Source organism: Anneissia japonica, unplaced genomic scaffold (assembly GCF_011630105.1).
Source record: "Anneissia japonica isolate Jap-2015-1 unplaced genomic scaffold, ASM1163010v1 scaffold287721_len753485_cov172, whole genome shotgun sequence".
Taxonomy (NCBI): domain Eukaryota; kingdom Metazoa; phylum Echinodermata; class Crinoidea; order Comatulida; family Comatulidae; genus Anneissia; species Anneissia japonica.
In genome coordinates, this window is record NW_022699480.1 from 353,574 (window position 1) to 372,016 (window position 18,443).

General features: G+C 35.4%; 1 protein-coding gene across 1 annotated transcript in view; it reads left to right on the forward strand.

Moving 5' to 3' along the window:
- The first annotated feature begins 5,528 nt into the window (after positions 1–5,528).
- LOC117102976 (cytoplasmic polyadenylation element-binding protein 2-like) overlaps positions 5,529–18,443 on the forward strand; it is a 32,201-nt gene continuing 19,286 nt past the window's right edge. Inside the window, exons 1-2 of the mRNA XM_033243430.1 lie at positions 5,529–6,811; positions 11,192–11,309. Of these exons, the coding sequence (XP_033099321.1) occupies positions 5,705–6,811; positions 11,192–11,309 (1,225 nt within the window). The 5' untranslated portion in view covers positions 5,529–5,704. The remainder of the gene's footprint in view (positions 6,812–11,191; positions 11,310–18,443) is intronic.

An 18,443-nucleotide genomic window follows, 5' to 3' on the forward strand; every position in this document is an offset into this window, starting at 1 on the left:
TAATAATAATAATAATAATAATAATGATAACAATAATAATAATAATAATAATAATAATTATAATTATTATTATTATTAAACAAATAAAAAAAATTATTTACGTTGATTAAACTAGTTTTGTTAACTTTTCATCACAATAATAATAATAATAATAATAATAATAATAATAATAATAATAAAAATAATAATGATAAATAATAATAATAGTAATAATAATAATAGTTCAATGAGACTAATTAAAAATAATTTGCATTCTGTTATGACAAATGCTCGTTTGAATAGCCTCATGATGCTTGGAATACATCGTGATAGGGGAAGCAACCTCGACCTTGACAGCGTGGTTGGCAGATTTCTTGCAAAATTTCCAAAATGTAGAATCACTTTCCAGAATGATGATTTGAAAATAAATTAGATGGTTAAAATTGCATACTCTTTGTTTCTTGTTTTATTCAAAATGTTTTGGTTTTGGAAGTTGATTTCGACATTAGAAAACATAGCCTACATGAAGTCATTATAGTAGCTCGATGCCTATCAAATAAGTAATAAAAATTTGCCATAATTTGTCAAATATCCGTGGCCCTAGTGGAACAAATCGAGTCTCACTTGGCTGGGAGCCAGGGCCCCCTAGCCCCCCTCCCCAATCGGGGCCTTTAGCCCCTCCGTCGGGCAGGTCCTGGCGCCTTCACTGGTTAAGGGTGTCCCCTTAATAGGAGTATCGCAAATGAGCTGAGGGTTCTGATTGTAATTATAAAGGTAACTATGATAATAATGCTTTACAAATAGAAGTAGAGCGAAAACAATAGATTTACAGTCCCTCCGAAACGTGAGCATAGAAATAATTATCTATGTCACAGATCGAAAAACATCAATTTTCAATGATTTACAAATTAATGGTTTACTACAACATTTTAAAAAATTGCTGGGTAGGTATGCAAACGATTATAGAAAAACTGGTGATACGTCCGTTAATTTGGTGAGGATTTGTCGTCTTTAAATTTCTAGTTTAAAGCAAACTTTACATATATACATGAGTTAGATTTTTGTTAATTTCATATAGGCCTATGATAGAGTAACAGTAAGGTGGCAACAGTACAGCAGACCTACATCTTAATCAATTTTAACAAATCGTTTTTTTTTGTTCTTATGTAAATGATCAGCAGGTTATAATACTGTACATCGAAAGCCTACTTAAAGCAAGGAGGTGCTTAAAGTTAGAGCGGACGGAGAGTTGATCTAACGAGTTTTTGAAGGAATAAAGTTGTTTGGTTGTTGTAGTTGAAACGCGATGAAACGTGAAAAGGTTGAAATAATAAATAACAAGACACATGGGTGTATAGTTGTGTGAGAATATCCCCGGGGCGGCCGGATTAATTGTTCAATTCAGCCAGATATTAATTCTAGTTTACGCAAGAACAAAGGAGATTAGGGTACAAAGCACTGGCACGCGACCCAAGTGATAAAACTTAAAACTCGACCATGGTTGCAGCTGATGATTGGAACGGCATAGCAGTACCAAGGAGGTACATGCAAAAAGCAGTCAGAGCACCGTGAATCACACACCGCTATGGGGAAGAGTTCTGATGACGTATCATATGTTTTACCTCATTGTTCACAGTCAATTAAATTAGCAGCGGTGGCTCCAGAAATTTGCAACAGTGGGTCCGATATACAGGGGTTCCGTATCAAGGGGCTGACTAGAGCCTCGGCTGGGGTCCCGGAATAAAAAGAAATTTCTGGTAGGGTTCACGGGGAAAGTTTTTATGGCTTACTGTAAAAAATGTGCTTAAATAACGTTATTTATATATAGGCAAATTATTATTTCTGATCCGACGACCTCGTCGTGGCTTTGGACGCCTGGGGTCCAGGCCTGTCCGACGGCGGGATTCCTTCTACATCCGCTGGCTCCAGCACTGACTGTTAGGCCTATGGGATAGTCATCATTGTTAATGCTTCTTTTAAATGCCCAGAAGTTAGCCTATGTACATTGCCTGCCGAAAAACAAAACAATCGAAAATTATCATTATCATTATATCTTTATCATCATCATCATCATCTTCATCATCATCATCAAAAACAGTAACAAATCAGGGGCGGATCCAGAAATGTCCAAAAAAAGACACATGGGGGGAGAAATTTGGGCCGATCGAGACAACACTGAAATAGGCGGTCCGGGGGCATGCCCCGTTGAAATTTCTGTGTTTAAAGGCCAACTCAGACAGCGTCGGCCGACGCAGCTAGCCCGACCCGATTTATCGTCGGGGACAGTCTTTAAGCCGTCGTGAGAAATATCTTGGAAATATTAAACACGTTTAATATTCTACTACACGACTGCCCCCGACGCACACCATCGCGTCTGCGTTCAACTCAATGACAACAAATCGCGTCGGGCTGCGTCGGCCGACGCTGTCTGAGTTGGCCTTTAGACGCCCGAAAATAACATTTTAGGCGTTCTGGGCTATCGTTTTTTCTTTTTCTTTCTTTTTTTCTTTTTTTTAATTCTCAAAAAAAGGGGGGGCAGGGCGCCCCCCTCTAAATCCGCCCCTGCAAAGCAGCAGGGTAACCGTTATTAATATGCTATCATTATCATCGAGTCACCACCAACCAATTGATCGTCGTCACCGTCATCATCTTTATCAACCACCTTCATCAGCATTTTTATCATCATCAACAACAACATCATCATCATCACCACCACCACCAATCGATAGTCGATACCATCATCATCATGATCATCATCCCCATCATCATCGTCTTCATCGTCATCATCTTTATAGCATCATTTGTTATAACCATCACAGCACGTGTTGGAGTAACAAAACAAAAAACAAAAATCATTATCTAAAAACGACAACAAAGATATCAGATCGAACCGTTCACCAACTTGTAGCCTAGAGTGTCGCTCAGAATTGTTATAGTTATTGTTAAAGTTATAAACGAAATTCAAATTTAAGCATCAATATGAAGATTTAAATAACTGGGGACTTTGGTCCTTTCAGACTTCTCCCCAGAACACTTGATTTATAAAATGGAGAGTATTTAAAAATTACATAAACAAAATATACTTGCAGGTCTATGCCACGTTTAAGATGGTTGTTTTGGCTTTAGGTTAACTCTTTGTTCACATTGTTTATTCATTCTCAACAGCCATCTTTTAATTCTTAGCTTTAACGCACATTGTTTGGAGGCATATGTGTGACCCTTTGTGTCAATGTACCTTACGCTATTGATAGTTACTAACCTTAATTAGTTACTGTTTGAATATGTCACATAGGCCTAAAGGTTGGTTAGAAGAAAAATATCATCGTCATATTGGTATGGCACACACTTTGAAATCGAGGTCTAAATTAATAATTTACTACTAGGCCCGCCTATTTCTCAAATTCCTCCTCAATACCAGTTTATTGACGTGAATTGCAAATCTCATAAGTCACCCAATATAAAGGTACTGGTAATGTTTTCTACAGGGTTTCTGCCAGTGCCAATAGGCGTAAACAATGAGGATATTAATGGATTGAACAAAAGAATGATGAAAACAAAGGACCTACACGCGACCAGTCTATACATAGTAAAAAACAAAAGAATAGTTAAAGAAGAAACATAACTAGGCAGTAAACAAAGGATGAATCAAATGCACAAGTGTATGTTGAGAAAGGAAACTTTCACCAAACTATTTTGTTGACTCTGCTCAGACCGGATCTCTCGGAGAAAATCTTACCTGTAGCAATGGGGATAGGACGATCAACACAACTGAGTAGGCTATGCAATTCAGAACATGTGATATAGTAAAAAAAAGTGTGTGGATTGAGACCAAAATAAGTTTGAAAACAAATTTTAAGGCATGGTCACCCGTTAAAATCATAGTGTTAATAAATAAAATTACAGATTCAAATACAAACAATTATAAAGCATTCATCAACGATACTAGTTGGTTTAAATTTATTTTTTCTAAAACCAAATTAAAGTCTTTGATGATACTTATATTTTTATACATGTTTAAAATTACACGGTAGGCCCTAGGTTTTATGTTATAACTACAACATCATAACACTAAAGTATTTGTCGGCACAAGAGAGGCCTTACCATCTATGGTAAATACGAAAAATCTATATAAAAAAAATCAGTTAATACAATATTTTATTTATTTATTCAACTGAACATACACTTTTGTTTCAGTGGCACACAACATTTTGGTGCGTTCAATAAGAAAGAAAAACAACTAAACTAAAAGAAACTAAAAGTTATACAAAACAATTATACAATAACAGCATACAGTACTGTATTGGTGTTAAAGCAAAATCCACTAAGTAAAAAACAACATTACTGTAGTAATACTATTTTTTTTAAAGTTAACAAATTATTACGTTATTAAGATACAGATAAGCACATAAAAAAAAAATCATTTTAAATCAAAACACAACAACGCAAAAGATTACTTATGAGGTAGAGGCATGCAATAATAATGACCTTTCTTTCCACAGGTTTTTAGACAAGGATTTGCTAAATTTATCAATTTCCACAATAATTTCCTTTTTATATAATTCATTTTCATTACCAAGAATAAAACATACCTTTTCTGTAATATTTAAGGAGTTAAATTTATCCCAAACGTGGTGAAATTTTAGTGATTGGAGATTATTTTTAAAGTGTAATATTTCCATCCTTCTAATGTTTTCAAGAACTGGACATACAAGCAGAAAATTTTCAATGGAATTATCATTGCTCACCTTACAAATTCCAGTGTCATTCTAATCATTAAACCATTTTTTAGTTCGCTGTTGGAGAGGGAGGGTATTTGAACGGAGCTTAAATTTTATTGATGCTCCTTCAAAATCAGTACCGTCAAGAAGGTACTCTTCCATACTTCGTGACGTTTGAATTAATGAATATTTTACAATAGAAGGTTTGCTTTTAATATCATCCTTCCAGCAATTTAACGAATTTTATTTTAGAGCATGTTTTACTAGACCACCGATATCCGTTATCGTGCTACGAAATACAGTACATTGTCTCATTTCAATTATTTTTAATTGAAAACTAAATAAATATATTATGTACAAATTAATTTAAATAGGCCTATTTTCAGGTTTTGTGACCTCATTACAAGAAGATTGCAGAACATACATTCGTACAACACTCATATGATATTTTTTCTGAAATCTTTCAGTGCATTTATGCTAGCGCCATCTGTAGAATTTGTTTGCCACTTAATGCAAGCCTACCGTTCAAAACAACTTCCTGCATTATTATCACATAACCTAAGCCTTTGTCTAGGTCGCCTACTTGTTTATATATCATTTCAGAAACAGTTGCTTAAAAAACAGAAATGTGTAATTAATTAATTTAAAATAAATTAAAAATAATTTAAATAAAAACCGGGTTAAATCTCCGACTTAATATAATCAGTCAATAATATCATAAGATACACAGTATTCACACGAGTATTACGTAATAGCAAGTAAGCAACCAATCAAAGGCCAGGGTAAGCAGACGACTACACACCGAACCCTGGCGAAAATTCACAACGCAGGCGGCGTTTTACTACTGCTGAGGAGAGAAATAGAAACAGATACTGGTGGTAAGCTGTTCAGGTCGGAGGTGTGGAGAAGGCTCAGAGAAACAAACAGCTGTAGTAAGCAGTGAATATCTCACAGCTGTTCCACGTTTACAAAAGAATAGCAGAAAATATTCCTCCATTCTTTCTCTAATGGGGGATTACGGATATCAAGGAACTACAAGACCACTTTCTCCGTTAGAATTTTACCCCAATCGTGGTTCTAGGCCGACGTCTTTGTTTTCATCCAACAACAACAACGACAACACCGAGAGCTCTGCAACCATCATGCAGGATGAAATACTCGCTGAAAAATTGGCCGTGAAGCAGTCATTACAACAACAGTTACAGCAACTTTCACCTAGTGTTGAGGTAAATTCCGATAACTCTGATATTTCTCCAAAATCTAAGTCAGAAGAATTAAATTCAGCAACCGTCCCTGAGAAAGATTTCAAACAAGAGATTACACAGTCAATCGACTCTACTACAGCATCCACACTACAACAACAGCTGGTTAGTTTTCAGCAAGAACCTATTTCCACACTTGCGACGTCATCAAGTGTAGGCCTAGCCAACAATGGTGTCAGTCCAGCTTTTTGGTCGTCAGCCATAACTGATGAAACCCATCTCCAAAACCTTCACACCCTCAATGGAGCCGTGCAATTTCCAAATTATACTTTAAGTGCTTCAATGTTTAGTCCTACCCTTGCCCCTCAGCTGAACATGCAGAAGCAACAGCCTCAGCAACACCGACATAGTTTGCCTCCCCAACCCACACAACAAGCATTCTTTCCAACTGCCAGCCAGCTACAGCAGGTACAAATACAACAGGCCCAGATTCAGCAGCTGCAAGCACAGGTAGCTGGGAGTCTATTCATTCCCCAGAAACAGTACAACTGGAGTAATCCACAACAGCAATCGAGGTGGAGCACAGCCTCTGGACAGACACTCCATCAACAACACAATAATCCATGGAGTGCAGCTAATTCATCAAATATACATAGTCAAAATGCTACAAATGCGCTAAACAGACGGTCCATGCCTTCATTGATGAACAGCCAGCTGGGACCCCTTTCTCCCACTAAAGGTAGAGCCTCAAACCCAATAATTTCACCACCTAAATTCCAACGCAGTTCCTCTGTGCCTGGCAAGAGTCATCATACATCTATGAATAGTCATATGAGCATTCCAGGAAGTGGTGGTTACCAAAAGAGAAATGGGGATATCAACACCAACACACTTTTCCCGTATCATGGCCAGGTGAGTTTAACTTGCATAATATAATAAATTAATACCTTAGTTGTGTTCATTGGGCCATTTAGATTTTGCATGGCTAGGAATATGGTAATGCTATTTCAATAATGGTAAGTGTCCCTACAGTACCTGTTGCCAACCTGAACCATCTTTATGATGACCTCTCTAGAGACAGATCGTGTATGATTTTGCTATGTATAAAACAGTCATGTAAGTTTAAATTTCTTTGGCGTGGTATGAAAGCCAAATGGTGGAATGTGATAATGTTATTTATTATTTTCAGGCCTTGAAATCAAGACACTGATACTGAGCAGGGGTTTATTTATGAATTTGAGTAGCAGGAGAAATTTGAAAGTAACGGGAGAGTAAATTGAAATAGGCCAGGGGTATAGGGGTGCTGCCTAGGCCCCCATCAGGGTCCAGGGGCAGAGCCCTAGTCGGTGGTCAAGGGGGCGAAGCGCCATTGCACTCCAGGGTTTTAGAGTTTTTAAGCCCATTTGATGGCATTTCTCTACATCATTTTTTTTTAAACAGTTTTCAGAATCAATTACTGAGCTGTAAAAAAGTTATTATAATATATAGATATTTTTACATATTTTTCATACATATAGGCCTAGCCTAAATAGATACTCTAAACCAGAAACTTTCGCGAATTGATGATTTCGGCCGTTTTCGCGACATTAAACTTTCGTGAATCTCAAAAAGCCTAAATTTAATTCATGAGAGGAATATCATACAATAGCTGAAAATATCGTATCGTGAGTTTAGACCTAGGTTAGATAAGCCTACAGCCACTGTGTAGGTTACAGTATCTAGGCCTAGGCAGACTTAGGCGCCATAAACCTGCAGCCTACCTCAGTTGCTAGGACCATGACTTAGCTGGCTGCTCCCAGCCAGGCACAGATAAGAGACAGTTTAAACACATGTACTCACTCATATGATATTCCATAATTGTATGGTATTCAAGCATCCTACAAAATGAACAATGTTTATCAATGTTTTATTAAAAAATTATTTTCCTGTAGGCCTAATATCGATTCAAACACATTGATTGATGACTGAACATCGTGGTATGTCATATGGGACGGAAAATTAGTTTCCCATTTGAACTTTTAGTATACACTGCACAGTGGTCGCACATGTGCTATCACATGTAGTGATGATCAGAACCTCCTTGATTAGTATACTTACTGAGTAGGTTAGAATATGCCTAGAATTTACGAATTTTTCGAGCTCAACATCGGAATTTAAGGTCAGAATATTGATTCAATAATTGAAATAAATCTTTTTTAAGTTTATACACATTTAATAAAATCCACCAAAATAAATTGAAAATACAATTTTTATATTGATGAAGTTGTTTACTTTTCACAAACATGTTGAAATTCACCATTTAGGCCTATGCCCTACAGTAGATCTGCGTTGAAGGAAACATCTAAGGAGAGCAAAAAATAGTTCTAAAATTTACGCAGATATTAAAAAGGAATGGATACCACATTGGGAATGTTCAATGTGATGTGAATTGAGACGATTTTGGCTTGCTCTGTCGTTTTAATCATTGTACTATCTATGACTCTGAAATTGTGAGTGTAAATAGCATTCAATATAGTTGGTTCGGCTTGCTACCTCCGCCACCGAGTGTAAACGAATTTGAGCCAGTGTTGGTTTTTTTTTATAGTTATTTATCATTTCCGAAATATCTGTCATCACAAAGAGGGCTAGTAAAACAAAAATGAAATGAAAATAAAAGGTTCATAGTCATACACAAATTAATTTTAAAATGACGATCTGTTTCTTTCTTCTCCGCGGTAAGAAAACCCGGAAGCCCAATGTACGGAAAAAGAGTTTAGCCGATGTATATCGTCATCACCTGAGTACGTGGTGGAGGAGAAATTTCTATTATCTTATTGGCTAACATGTGATTTGGAGGCGTGGCTTCTTTGATGGACTCACCCAGGCGCGACTGCCGGACTCTGAACTTTAACTTTGTTTACGCCGTGAGTTCATGAAAGTCAAACATGGAGTCTGAAAATTGGTAGACATTTTAACGAATTTTCAACAGAAATGAACATCGAAATGAGTGCATACTATTGCAAATTAACTTCGTGTCGGTAAATAAGGTTCTTTACAGGCCTGTTGCGCTATTTATATTGGTGGTTTTTGTATTAATTTTTGTACAGCATTGATTGAAGTAGCCGGCGAAAACATCCTAGTAGCCGATCGAATGCGCCGGCCGCCGGCTCTTAAATAAACCCCTGCTGAGTTTGTACAATGGGTGATAGGTACTTTTAACTATATAATGTATTTAAGTTACAAAATTAATAATTGGTATATCATCATTCATCAATGATGGCTACCATTGAAGAATAATAATAATGATGATAATAATAATAATAATAATAATAATAATAATAATAATAATAATAATGTGATGTCATTCAAACAAAGGCATTGCTATTCATGGTTGAATTCTTTATGTTTGATAACTCCAGGAGCAACAAATAATAATTTAGCTATAAACTAATACTTATTCCCTTTCCTTGATGGTGGGTTACCTTTGATGCCGATTATATAATGTTAGAATGTCTCTAGTACTCACAAGCGAGGCTTCCTACCTCTTCACCATTGACTTAGCATGTTTTCTAGCTCCTATAGTAGTTGTGGATGAGAAATTAGGTCACATAGAAAAAAATGTTGGATTCTAACTGCCTTTAAAAATGTGGACATGGTTATGAATATTTTTCTTTACCCCATAACAACATGATATTGTAGTATAGGAAAAGTGCTTGTCAAACCATAAAGGTAGAATTTATTTGCACATCCAACACAAATTGGAAAACATCCACACGAAAAACTGGGGAATGGTGAATGACATACAGATTTTTTAATATTTAAAAACTGGGGGAATGAGGTGTAAAAATGGTCTCATTCACCGTTCCCCAGTTTTTCGTCAAACAACATTTTTCTGTCTTAGAAAAATCAGTTCTACAACATATCAAAACATTTTTTTCCTCCGGAGCCTGACTAATGATGTTGCTTTACTTAGAATTGTAATGATGTTTGCTCAAATTAGAAATGAAGTGGAATTTATTCAGATGAAACCAGTGTGCAATCGCCTAGTGAATTATAAACAAGCTCTCTCTGCCACACTTGCATTTTTATTATTCAAATGAGACAACTAACACATGGCAAGCCCAAGGTCTTTAGAATAGTGATCAATATTGTATTCTCTAGGCATCATTCTCATTTATTGATCTTACTTTGTATAGGCAAAATTTTCATCCATGTTCTGCTATCTCAAAGAGTTAATTTTTAAAAAGCCTATGTTAATTTAGAAGAATATAATTGTTAATTACAATAAGTGTTATAATTTACTGACTACCAGTAGTATAGTGTTGATACTGCATTGAGTTTAAACTCCTGGTATTACTGATACATGAATCAAGTTTAGTATTTTTTTGAAGATGGAAAGTATTTTTAAAGCCAAACATACATTGTACCATTACATTTAAAAGAACTATTTAGAAAAAAAACTACATATTTTTATCTGATTGGATACCCTGTATGAAGGCATCATGGTATTTTATTATACTTTTCAAATAATTGGACTGATGGAATTGGTTGCCAGGGGAGTGAATTGCCTAATTGTTTAAATTTGTCATTTTGACCTGGTGTAGCAATACTCTATCTTACCCTTTGAACTCTCTATCAGTAGTTGCTGGTGAGATAGGTTCCTAGCTACATATGGTGTTTACACTTTTTTGACTAATTAAACAAAGACCCTAGATTTTATCAATATACTAACAAAAGGTTTGTTTACAAGTTTGTGTTTCAAATAAAGTAGGGAGAGATACACAGATTGTTATTTAAAAGAGATTCCAAAAATACTTACTGTTTCCAGTATAATCAGATATCGTGATTAATTTAAAGTACATCAGTAAATTGGTGGATGATTTCACTTAACTTGCTGTAGTCTAAGAATAAGATATGAAGTCTACAGTATTGATGACAATAACCTTTACATATCACCAACAGTATGGTAATTTTTTCGTTAACATGATAATTGATAGAAACCAGTAGCTTTTTATTTTTGTCAATTGGCTGATGATTCCATTTTTAGTAGGACATAAGTTGGTATTAATTATCTTCAAGCTATTACCCTGGTACTGTTTAGTACTTGCATCATTTAATGTATGATTTATAATTTACTGTATGATATTGTAAACCAATAGCTACTTTTTACAGGAACTTCTCTTCGTTGCCTATCAGTCTCTGAGTGCAAAAATGTATCGATACGTCGTATGGTACTGTAATACATGGTAAATATCAAAACCTAACTAACAATTTTATTTTTTGTAATACTGTGAAATTTTGCCCTTTTTTCAGGAACGGCAACTTACAAACCCATTGGGTGACCCAATGAAACTTTCCTCCTTGGAACATCAATTACTAGATATAATGAAAGGCACTGACCAGCCACTAGATCCATTTGGAAGAGGACCATGTAAGTGTATTCAAATTAATGCTTATTTTGTGTCAAATAAAATATTAGGATTTCATTTTTAGATACAGTGGAGTTGTTAGTGAGTTTGGATGGATGGAATACTTTAATTACAGTCAAGCTGTGTTTACTGTATAACCTATGTACAGTACAGCATGTTTGCTACCATACTGTTTTACACAAGATTTTACAATGTCATATAATGATTTTTCCCATACTTTGCTTTACAAAAACATTATTTCATTTGATAGTTTTGGGTCTCAATTAATTTAAACATGAGGGTCAGCATACATAGGGTTGATTTTTACACAAATACGGTACAGCCCACAATTACTGCAACATTCCCAACGTGTGGTAATTTCGTTGTAGTTACGTGGTAGTAGGATCTACCACCATGCGTAAAACGTGGCCTGATAAACAATTACACCACTAAAATGTTGATTGTTTTGATGGGTCGATTAGCAGGAATAAACAATATTTTGAACTACAGTAAACAGTTCAATCAATTAGAGTAAAGAATTCAGACGTGTATCAAGATACAGTATTATCGAGCAAAATACGCTGTGTAGTATTTTATTTTAATTGTACATTATTAGTAAGTTCGATCTCAGGATCGTCACTAGTCCTACCAAACATTGGCCTAGACTAGGGCCTTGATCTGCCAATATCAAGCCCTACTCACCCACGCCACGGACTCGTAAAAGATTATTACCTTGTTGATGTTAATCCACAGGTATCCATATGTATCCTTACCAAACACTACACAAATACAATGTTAATTGTCATACATGTTGGAAGAAAATTAGTAGGCCTAACTAATTGAAAAGGAGGCTTTATATCGTAGACCTAAGGCCCACAACTCGGGCTACAGCAGCAGTAGAGTCAAAAACATGTGCATGGGAACATCGGAAAATAATTGGCTTTCGGCCAAAAGGTCATTGTCATGACAACATATTTTTACCAGCCAGTGTTTTTGACGGGTGGCGCATGCTCAAACTATTGACAATTATGTATAGCCCATACATTTGCTGAATAAATGGTCTCTCTCAACGTAAATAGTGTTTTTCTTTATCAATAATCCTAAATTAAGTAATTTACTGTAATCATTTAATGATTCAAAATGTTTAAAAACCTGTCCCATCATTGTTCCATTCACAAACTCTATTCAGCCGTATCGAGTGCGTGAAGAAAGTACATGTTTTACATTCGTAAATGACCGCATTGCAGCAGTATGTCAGTGAAGAAATTAATAATAATAATAATAAATATTTTGAAACTATTGTCTACATTTTAATTTATAGTAGGTAACGTTTGTGGCGAATGAAACATTTAGTGATGACGTGGGCCTAGCCTATTAGAATTTCAAGCCTATTATAGGCCTATCCTTGTTTGTATATAAAAATTACATTCAACTCATTACGGAATATTGTTTTCTATTTATACTATTATATCAACTTTCACCATTCGGGACATTTTTATTTCTTCTTTATGAACTATTTATTCACATTTTCTTCTTGAAAGATTTAGTACTAAAGTTAATCATAAAAATACAAATAAAAATACGAATACCACAGGATAGTTACACTTTATTGTCATTCGCATTGTCATTGAGATACAGTAATATTATGATCATAACGATACTAGCACGGTATATTATTATGTTATATATAAAATAATTAAACGAATAGGAACAGTATTGAAATATTTATTGACATTAAAGGTTGACAATTTCGTCCCACAGTTGTTCCTTCCAGTTTCAAACCCATTCAGCCATAACGAGTGCGTGAGCTAAGAGAAGCACATGTTCTGCCTTCGTAAACGGACCGCATTACAGCAGTCAGTGAAGAAATTATTACACCGCGCCCGATCGGAGTTTTTGAAGAGAAAGATAAAATAAATATTTAGAAACTGTTATTGTCTACATGTTAATATTAGGTAACATTTGCGGCGAATGAAACATTCAGTGACTGCGTACGTGGCCCTATTTCGATCCCGTTCGTAAATAAGAATTGCATTCAATTGAACCTGATTGAACTCAATACGGAACTTTTTTCTATATATATCCGCTTGCATCGAACTGAACTTCGTGAAATCTTTATTTTCTTTTATGAAATAAAGCCGTACAGTAGGCCTAGTACTAATAACAATGATGATGATAATGATACTAATGCAGTACAGTACCGTACTCGCGCGAATAAGCGCCCGGGCGCTTAAAATATTTGTTTGCACTTTCTGAGGAGCACTTATTCAAACGGGGCGCTTATTTAAACGGGGCGCTTATGAAAATAGAGTGGAAATTGAGGGGGCGCTTATGGAAATAGATGAAGATCGAGGGGTTCTTATGGGAAATTATTAAATTCAAGAGGCACTTTTTGAAAGAAAAAAGATTATATAACAATTACGAATGGTGGTTAGAAAAGATAGTCGTCCAGAGAACATGGCTCATGACAAGAATGCGTGAATATTTACATAACAGCAAAATAGCAGATGCAATTAGTGGTGGTGGGTAATAATAATAATAATAATTTTGGCTTATATAGCGCATTATGCTAAAGCCTCAATGCGCTTACCAGTAAAAATAAAATTCGGGGAAAAAAATTAAGAAAAATACAAGCTAAAAAGGTGAGTTTTTAAAGCTGCCTTAAAATCATCAATGGAAGTTGCCTGTCGGATTGTAATAGGCAGAGCATTCCAAAGAAAGACAGAAGCCCAAGAAAAAGAACGACTACCATATTGCTTTGTCGACGGGCGAGTTGAATGAGCAAGTAGAGATTCTGAACTAGATCTCAGAGACCTCTTAGGAATGTAAGGATGAATGAGTTGTGAAATAAACATTGGCGAGGAATTATGAAGTGCTTTGAAAACAAATAATAAAATCTTGTAAGTAATTCTCTGTGAATGAAATGAAGGTGCCTTAACACAGGAGTGATACTGTCTCTTATACACATCTAGATGTGTATAAGAGACAGATACATGTTCTCTCGGTATTCATTTTTGCATGTTGTCACACCAAGACTTACTCAAAATGTGCGTAAGGGCCAAACGAAATTAATTCTTTGTCTCAGGTTGCTCGCGCATGTTGAAAAATTACTGTACCACCAAAAATCATCCCACACTCCATCAGACACGAACCTTGACGAACTGCTCCACTTCACCATATTCAAACTTAACCATATATTTCACAATTATTGTCATTCTCGATAATTTGATAACCTGTCTTTTGTTATTATTTTCATTTTAATCATTAATTATTTTCTGCATTTCACTATTTTAACAAGCATTGCTTACTTATGTAATTGCAATTAGTATTATAATTTAGTATTAGCAAGTGAAATAAAGTGTTTATTTCCTCTTACAGATTGGTACTGATATAATGTCTTTTGCTGAAACCAAGGTTGTAAGTTAGTTTGTTGGCCATCGGATGATTGAGATTAGCAGGATGGCAGGATCATTGTATTCTTTCTTTCTCGGATGAGAATGTGCTGAAGGTCGGAAAAAGAAAAAGTGGAGTAGGCATAGACAATAAAAAGAGTAAAGTTGGAAATATACTGTCTGTCCAGGGATCGGATCTCTCATCTGTCCAAGAAAAATATCCTCATTTTGATATTGACCGAAGAAGAATGTGTTTCCACTCTACAGCGCAAATCATGTCAACAACCACAGTCCCAGGATTGATTAGATTATTGATTTGCAAAAAAAAAAATCTTATGGGGCGCTTATTCAAATTAGAAGGGGCGCTTATTCAAACGGGACGCTTAAGGAAATTTTAATGTTAGGAGGGGCGGTTATTCGAGAGGGGTGCTTATTCAAACTGGGCGCTTATTTGCGTGAGTACGGTATATTATATAATATATAAAATAATAAAATAGTGTTCAGTTCAAAACCATAATTTATGATCGGTTATCTCGGCTTTGTACATAATTATATGCAAAAATTCAACTCCCATTTTCAGCTATTATTCGTGTTCAATATTTTATAATATTAGAGACATCCCCCATTATGGGGTATGTCTCTTTTATCCCCCATAATGTGACACTCATGATGAAACAACAACATAAAAACTTCATAGCGCAATAAGCTAGAATGGGGTCGATGTCTTGGTTATCAACAACATACGCAATTACGACACATTAATATATAGTATTATTTTTTAATAGCTATACCAACCTTTTTATTAAGTTTATATCTTCCTGATATTACTCTTATTGGCAAATACAACAGTAAATTGAAGTCTTAGACCACTTAGACCACATGCGAAGAAAATACGCCATGTTAAAACGATTAAACAAGGCCAAACTCTGTATTTTTGTACTTCCACTCTGTTACGAATCTACTCACATGGTTGAGGGCACAGTTTACTTTGTATGGAAAGCCACTTTTACTAGTTTTTAAACTATACATCATTTTATATATTGCTTGTTTATTCGGGATTTTTTCTTTGATTATATTATATTATATTACTAATGTATTTCGTGTTTTATGAAAATGCATTGTAATATAGTTAATTATTAGCGAACTTATCAATTAGTTAATACATGTTGTAGATACGCGAACGACATATTGTGATTCCAGCTTCGTGACGTCACTTCTGGAGGTAAACAATCGGCGGTGACAGGCGGGTAGAAACTGCTTACAAAAGTAGAATTTTCTCGTTAAATCCCAGGTTTTGCACGACGCAACATCAAGATATGTTCTTTCCACTATATATAGTACCTACGGTTTAAGTTTCATTGAGGTAGGAGCTTATACCATGGTTAAGGTGATTTTTGACTGGACTATTATTCTGATCTAGCCATGTAGCATTTATAAACAGTATATGAACGTCCAGTAACGACTTAACTGTTTATAAAAATTAAACAAAATCTTGTTATGCAAGATAAACTTTGTTACCCTGTTGTTTACCTTGTGCTTAACTCCACGCGTGGCTACTGCGAGGCTAACGCTGTGCGTGACAACGCAACGTCAACATCACGACCACGACAGTCACGCGTGGTGCAAAGGCGGTAATTGTGGGCTGTACTGTAGCATCTGTATTTTTCATTCAGGAATTTATTTTTAAGAACCACCTTGGGCCTTCCTGAGTTTCATTTCATTTATTTCGCCTTTTTTTCATAACAATACAGTAAAATATTCAGAAAATTCGTATAGGTAATCCATGTTTCCCCCAAGAGCCGGCAGGATTACCAAAAAGTAAAATTAATTACTGTCTGAGTGGCTCTCCAAGCAATGGGGGAAACATGGACTAGCAGTTTAAATACATTATAAAAATATATATAAATATATATGTGTGAAAATAAAAAAATAATTAACAATTAAAATATGTTCATTACTTATGAGTTCTTGTATTGATGCTTCCGACTCATTCTGTGGCATATCATCTGCAAGCAATTAATTGCCTATCATGCATCTAGTGTACAGTATGTGTACCTGTAGTATAATATTAAGAATGTTTCTGTATGCACTCTCACCGAAGATTATGTTTAGATACCAAGCATTTTTGATAATACTATAAAGTGAAGATCAATACTGTTGTTTCATGTATTGACGACGATCTAATCCTATGAAATGGAGAGTTCAAGACCTGCCAATGTAGTACTGCCTTTTGTCCGAGAGCAAGCCACTGTGTTCTAATTAACTTATACCTTTGGATGTTGGACAGAAACATCTGAACAGCCCTCAAAATTAGGGAATAAGTTTATTGGAAAAAAGTTGTTGTCACTATAAAATCGATGTTGGTTATAAGGCCCTTAAATCAACCCATTGTACTGTACAGTATGTAGCTGTTGAATGTCTCAACATGCCACTCACCCAATCTAGGCTATCCTAGCCTTGCTTTATAAGCATATATTATTAACATTGAACTTTAAAATTCACAAATAGCTAATTATGAATATAAATTATAAATTTTGAAAATTTTGTAGTATTATGAAGAGACAGTATTAATAAGGTAATAAAAATATTTGTCTACTAGGCCTACCTACAGTAGTAATAGATTAAATAGAGAACAAACGTAATTTTGAGGGCTGTCTGGAATAAGCATGTGCAAGCATTAGTGCGATCTGGCAGTGGTTAAAATATAGTGCATGTACAGTATTTAACCCTTTCACCTACAGAAGTGCTTTAAGCGCTCACTAATTATCGTAATGACTTAATTAATTAACAATAACTTTAAAAAAAATCATATTTGCAGTATTGTGTGCATGTATTTATGCAAATGCGCATGCGTCAAAGAAAAGTTTTCCGACACTTTGTTTTACATCGCGATGCGATGCAAAGATCGATGTGAAGTTTCTGCAGAGTTCAGTCAGGGCTCATGCTAACCGACCGGAAAGTCGGCATGGATGAAACTATTTTTGTTTTACGGCAAAAAAAATCAACTGCTGTAGGCATAGGTATTTTGAAGAAGGCCTAAAATAAAACTAAAATGTTTTAATACTTGCTAAAATACATTGTTTTTTCATTTAGATCTCCATCTTTCACTAAGTCCATGCCACGTTTTTTTCTGTTGTATACGTACGAGTAGTCATATGAAGGTACTATATCCCCTACAGTTGGCTGTGCAGCAATGTACCCTTTGAATGCAAACTGAAAACAGGTGAAAATATAAAGGCAGCCGACTGTCGGGTACATAACGTCTATCTAGCTTTCCACAAAAACATGAGGCCTAAGCTAGGCCTAGTTCAGTATTACTGCGATGCGAGGGTGGTTAGATCGTTCAATCAATGATATCGTGTTATCGTCTAATACAATTAAATAATGTGTTAATATTTAAGCTGTCTCTTATACACATCTAGATGTGTATAAGAGACAGGTAGCGGTAGTAGTATATGTAGTAGAGTGACGGCACAAGCTATGACTAGCCCAGGGCCTAGATCGTGTACGTTCTTGATCATCGTAATGAAAACTTCGGGTGACAGACAATTGGGCCCAACTGGTGTGGATGATCGGACCCAAGATATTTTCAAATAAATTGTAGTCCTTAGCAGGCCACTGCCAGCACTCCCACTTCCGATATCGTTCCAAACTACTGTAAAATGAAAATACTGTATACCTAGCTAGGCCCTATACCTACCATATTTTTTCAAAGAAATTTGCTAAAAATGTTGCTGTAATTTGCCTGTCGAATTACATTACCAA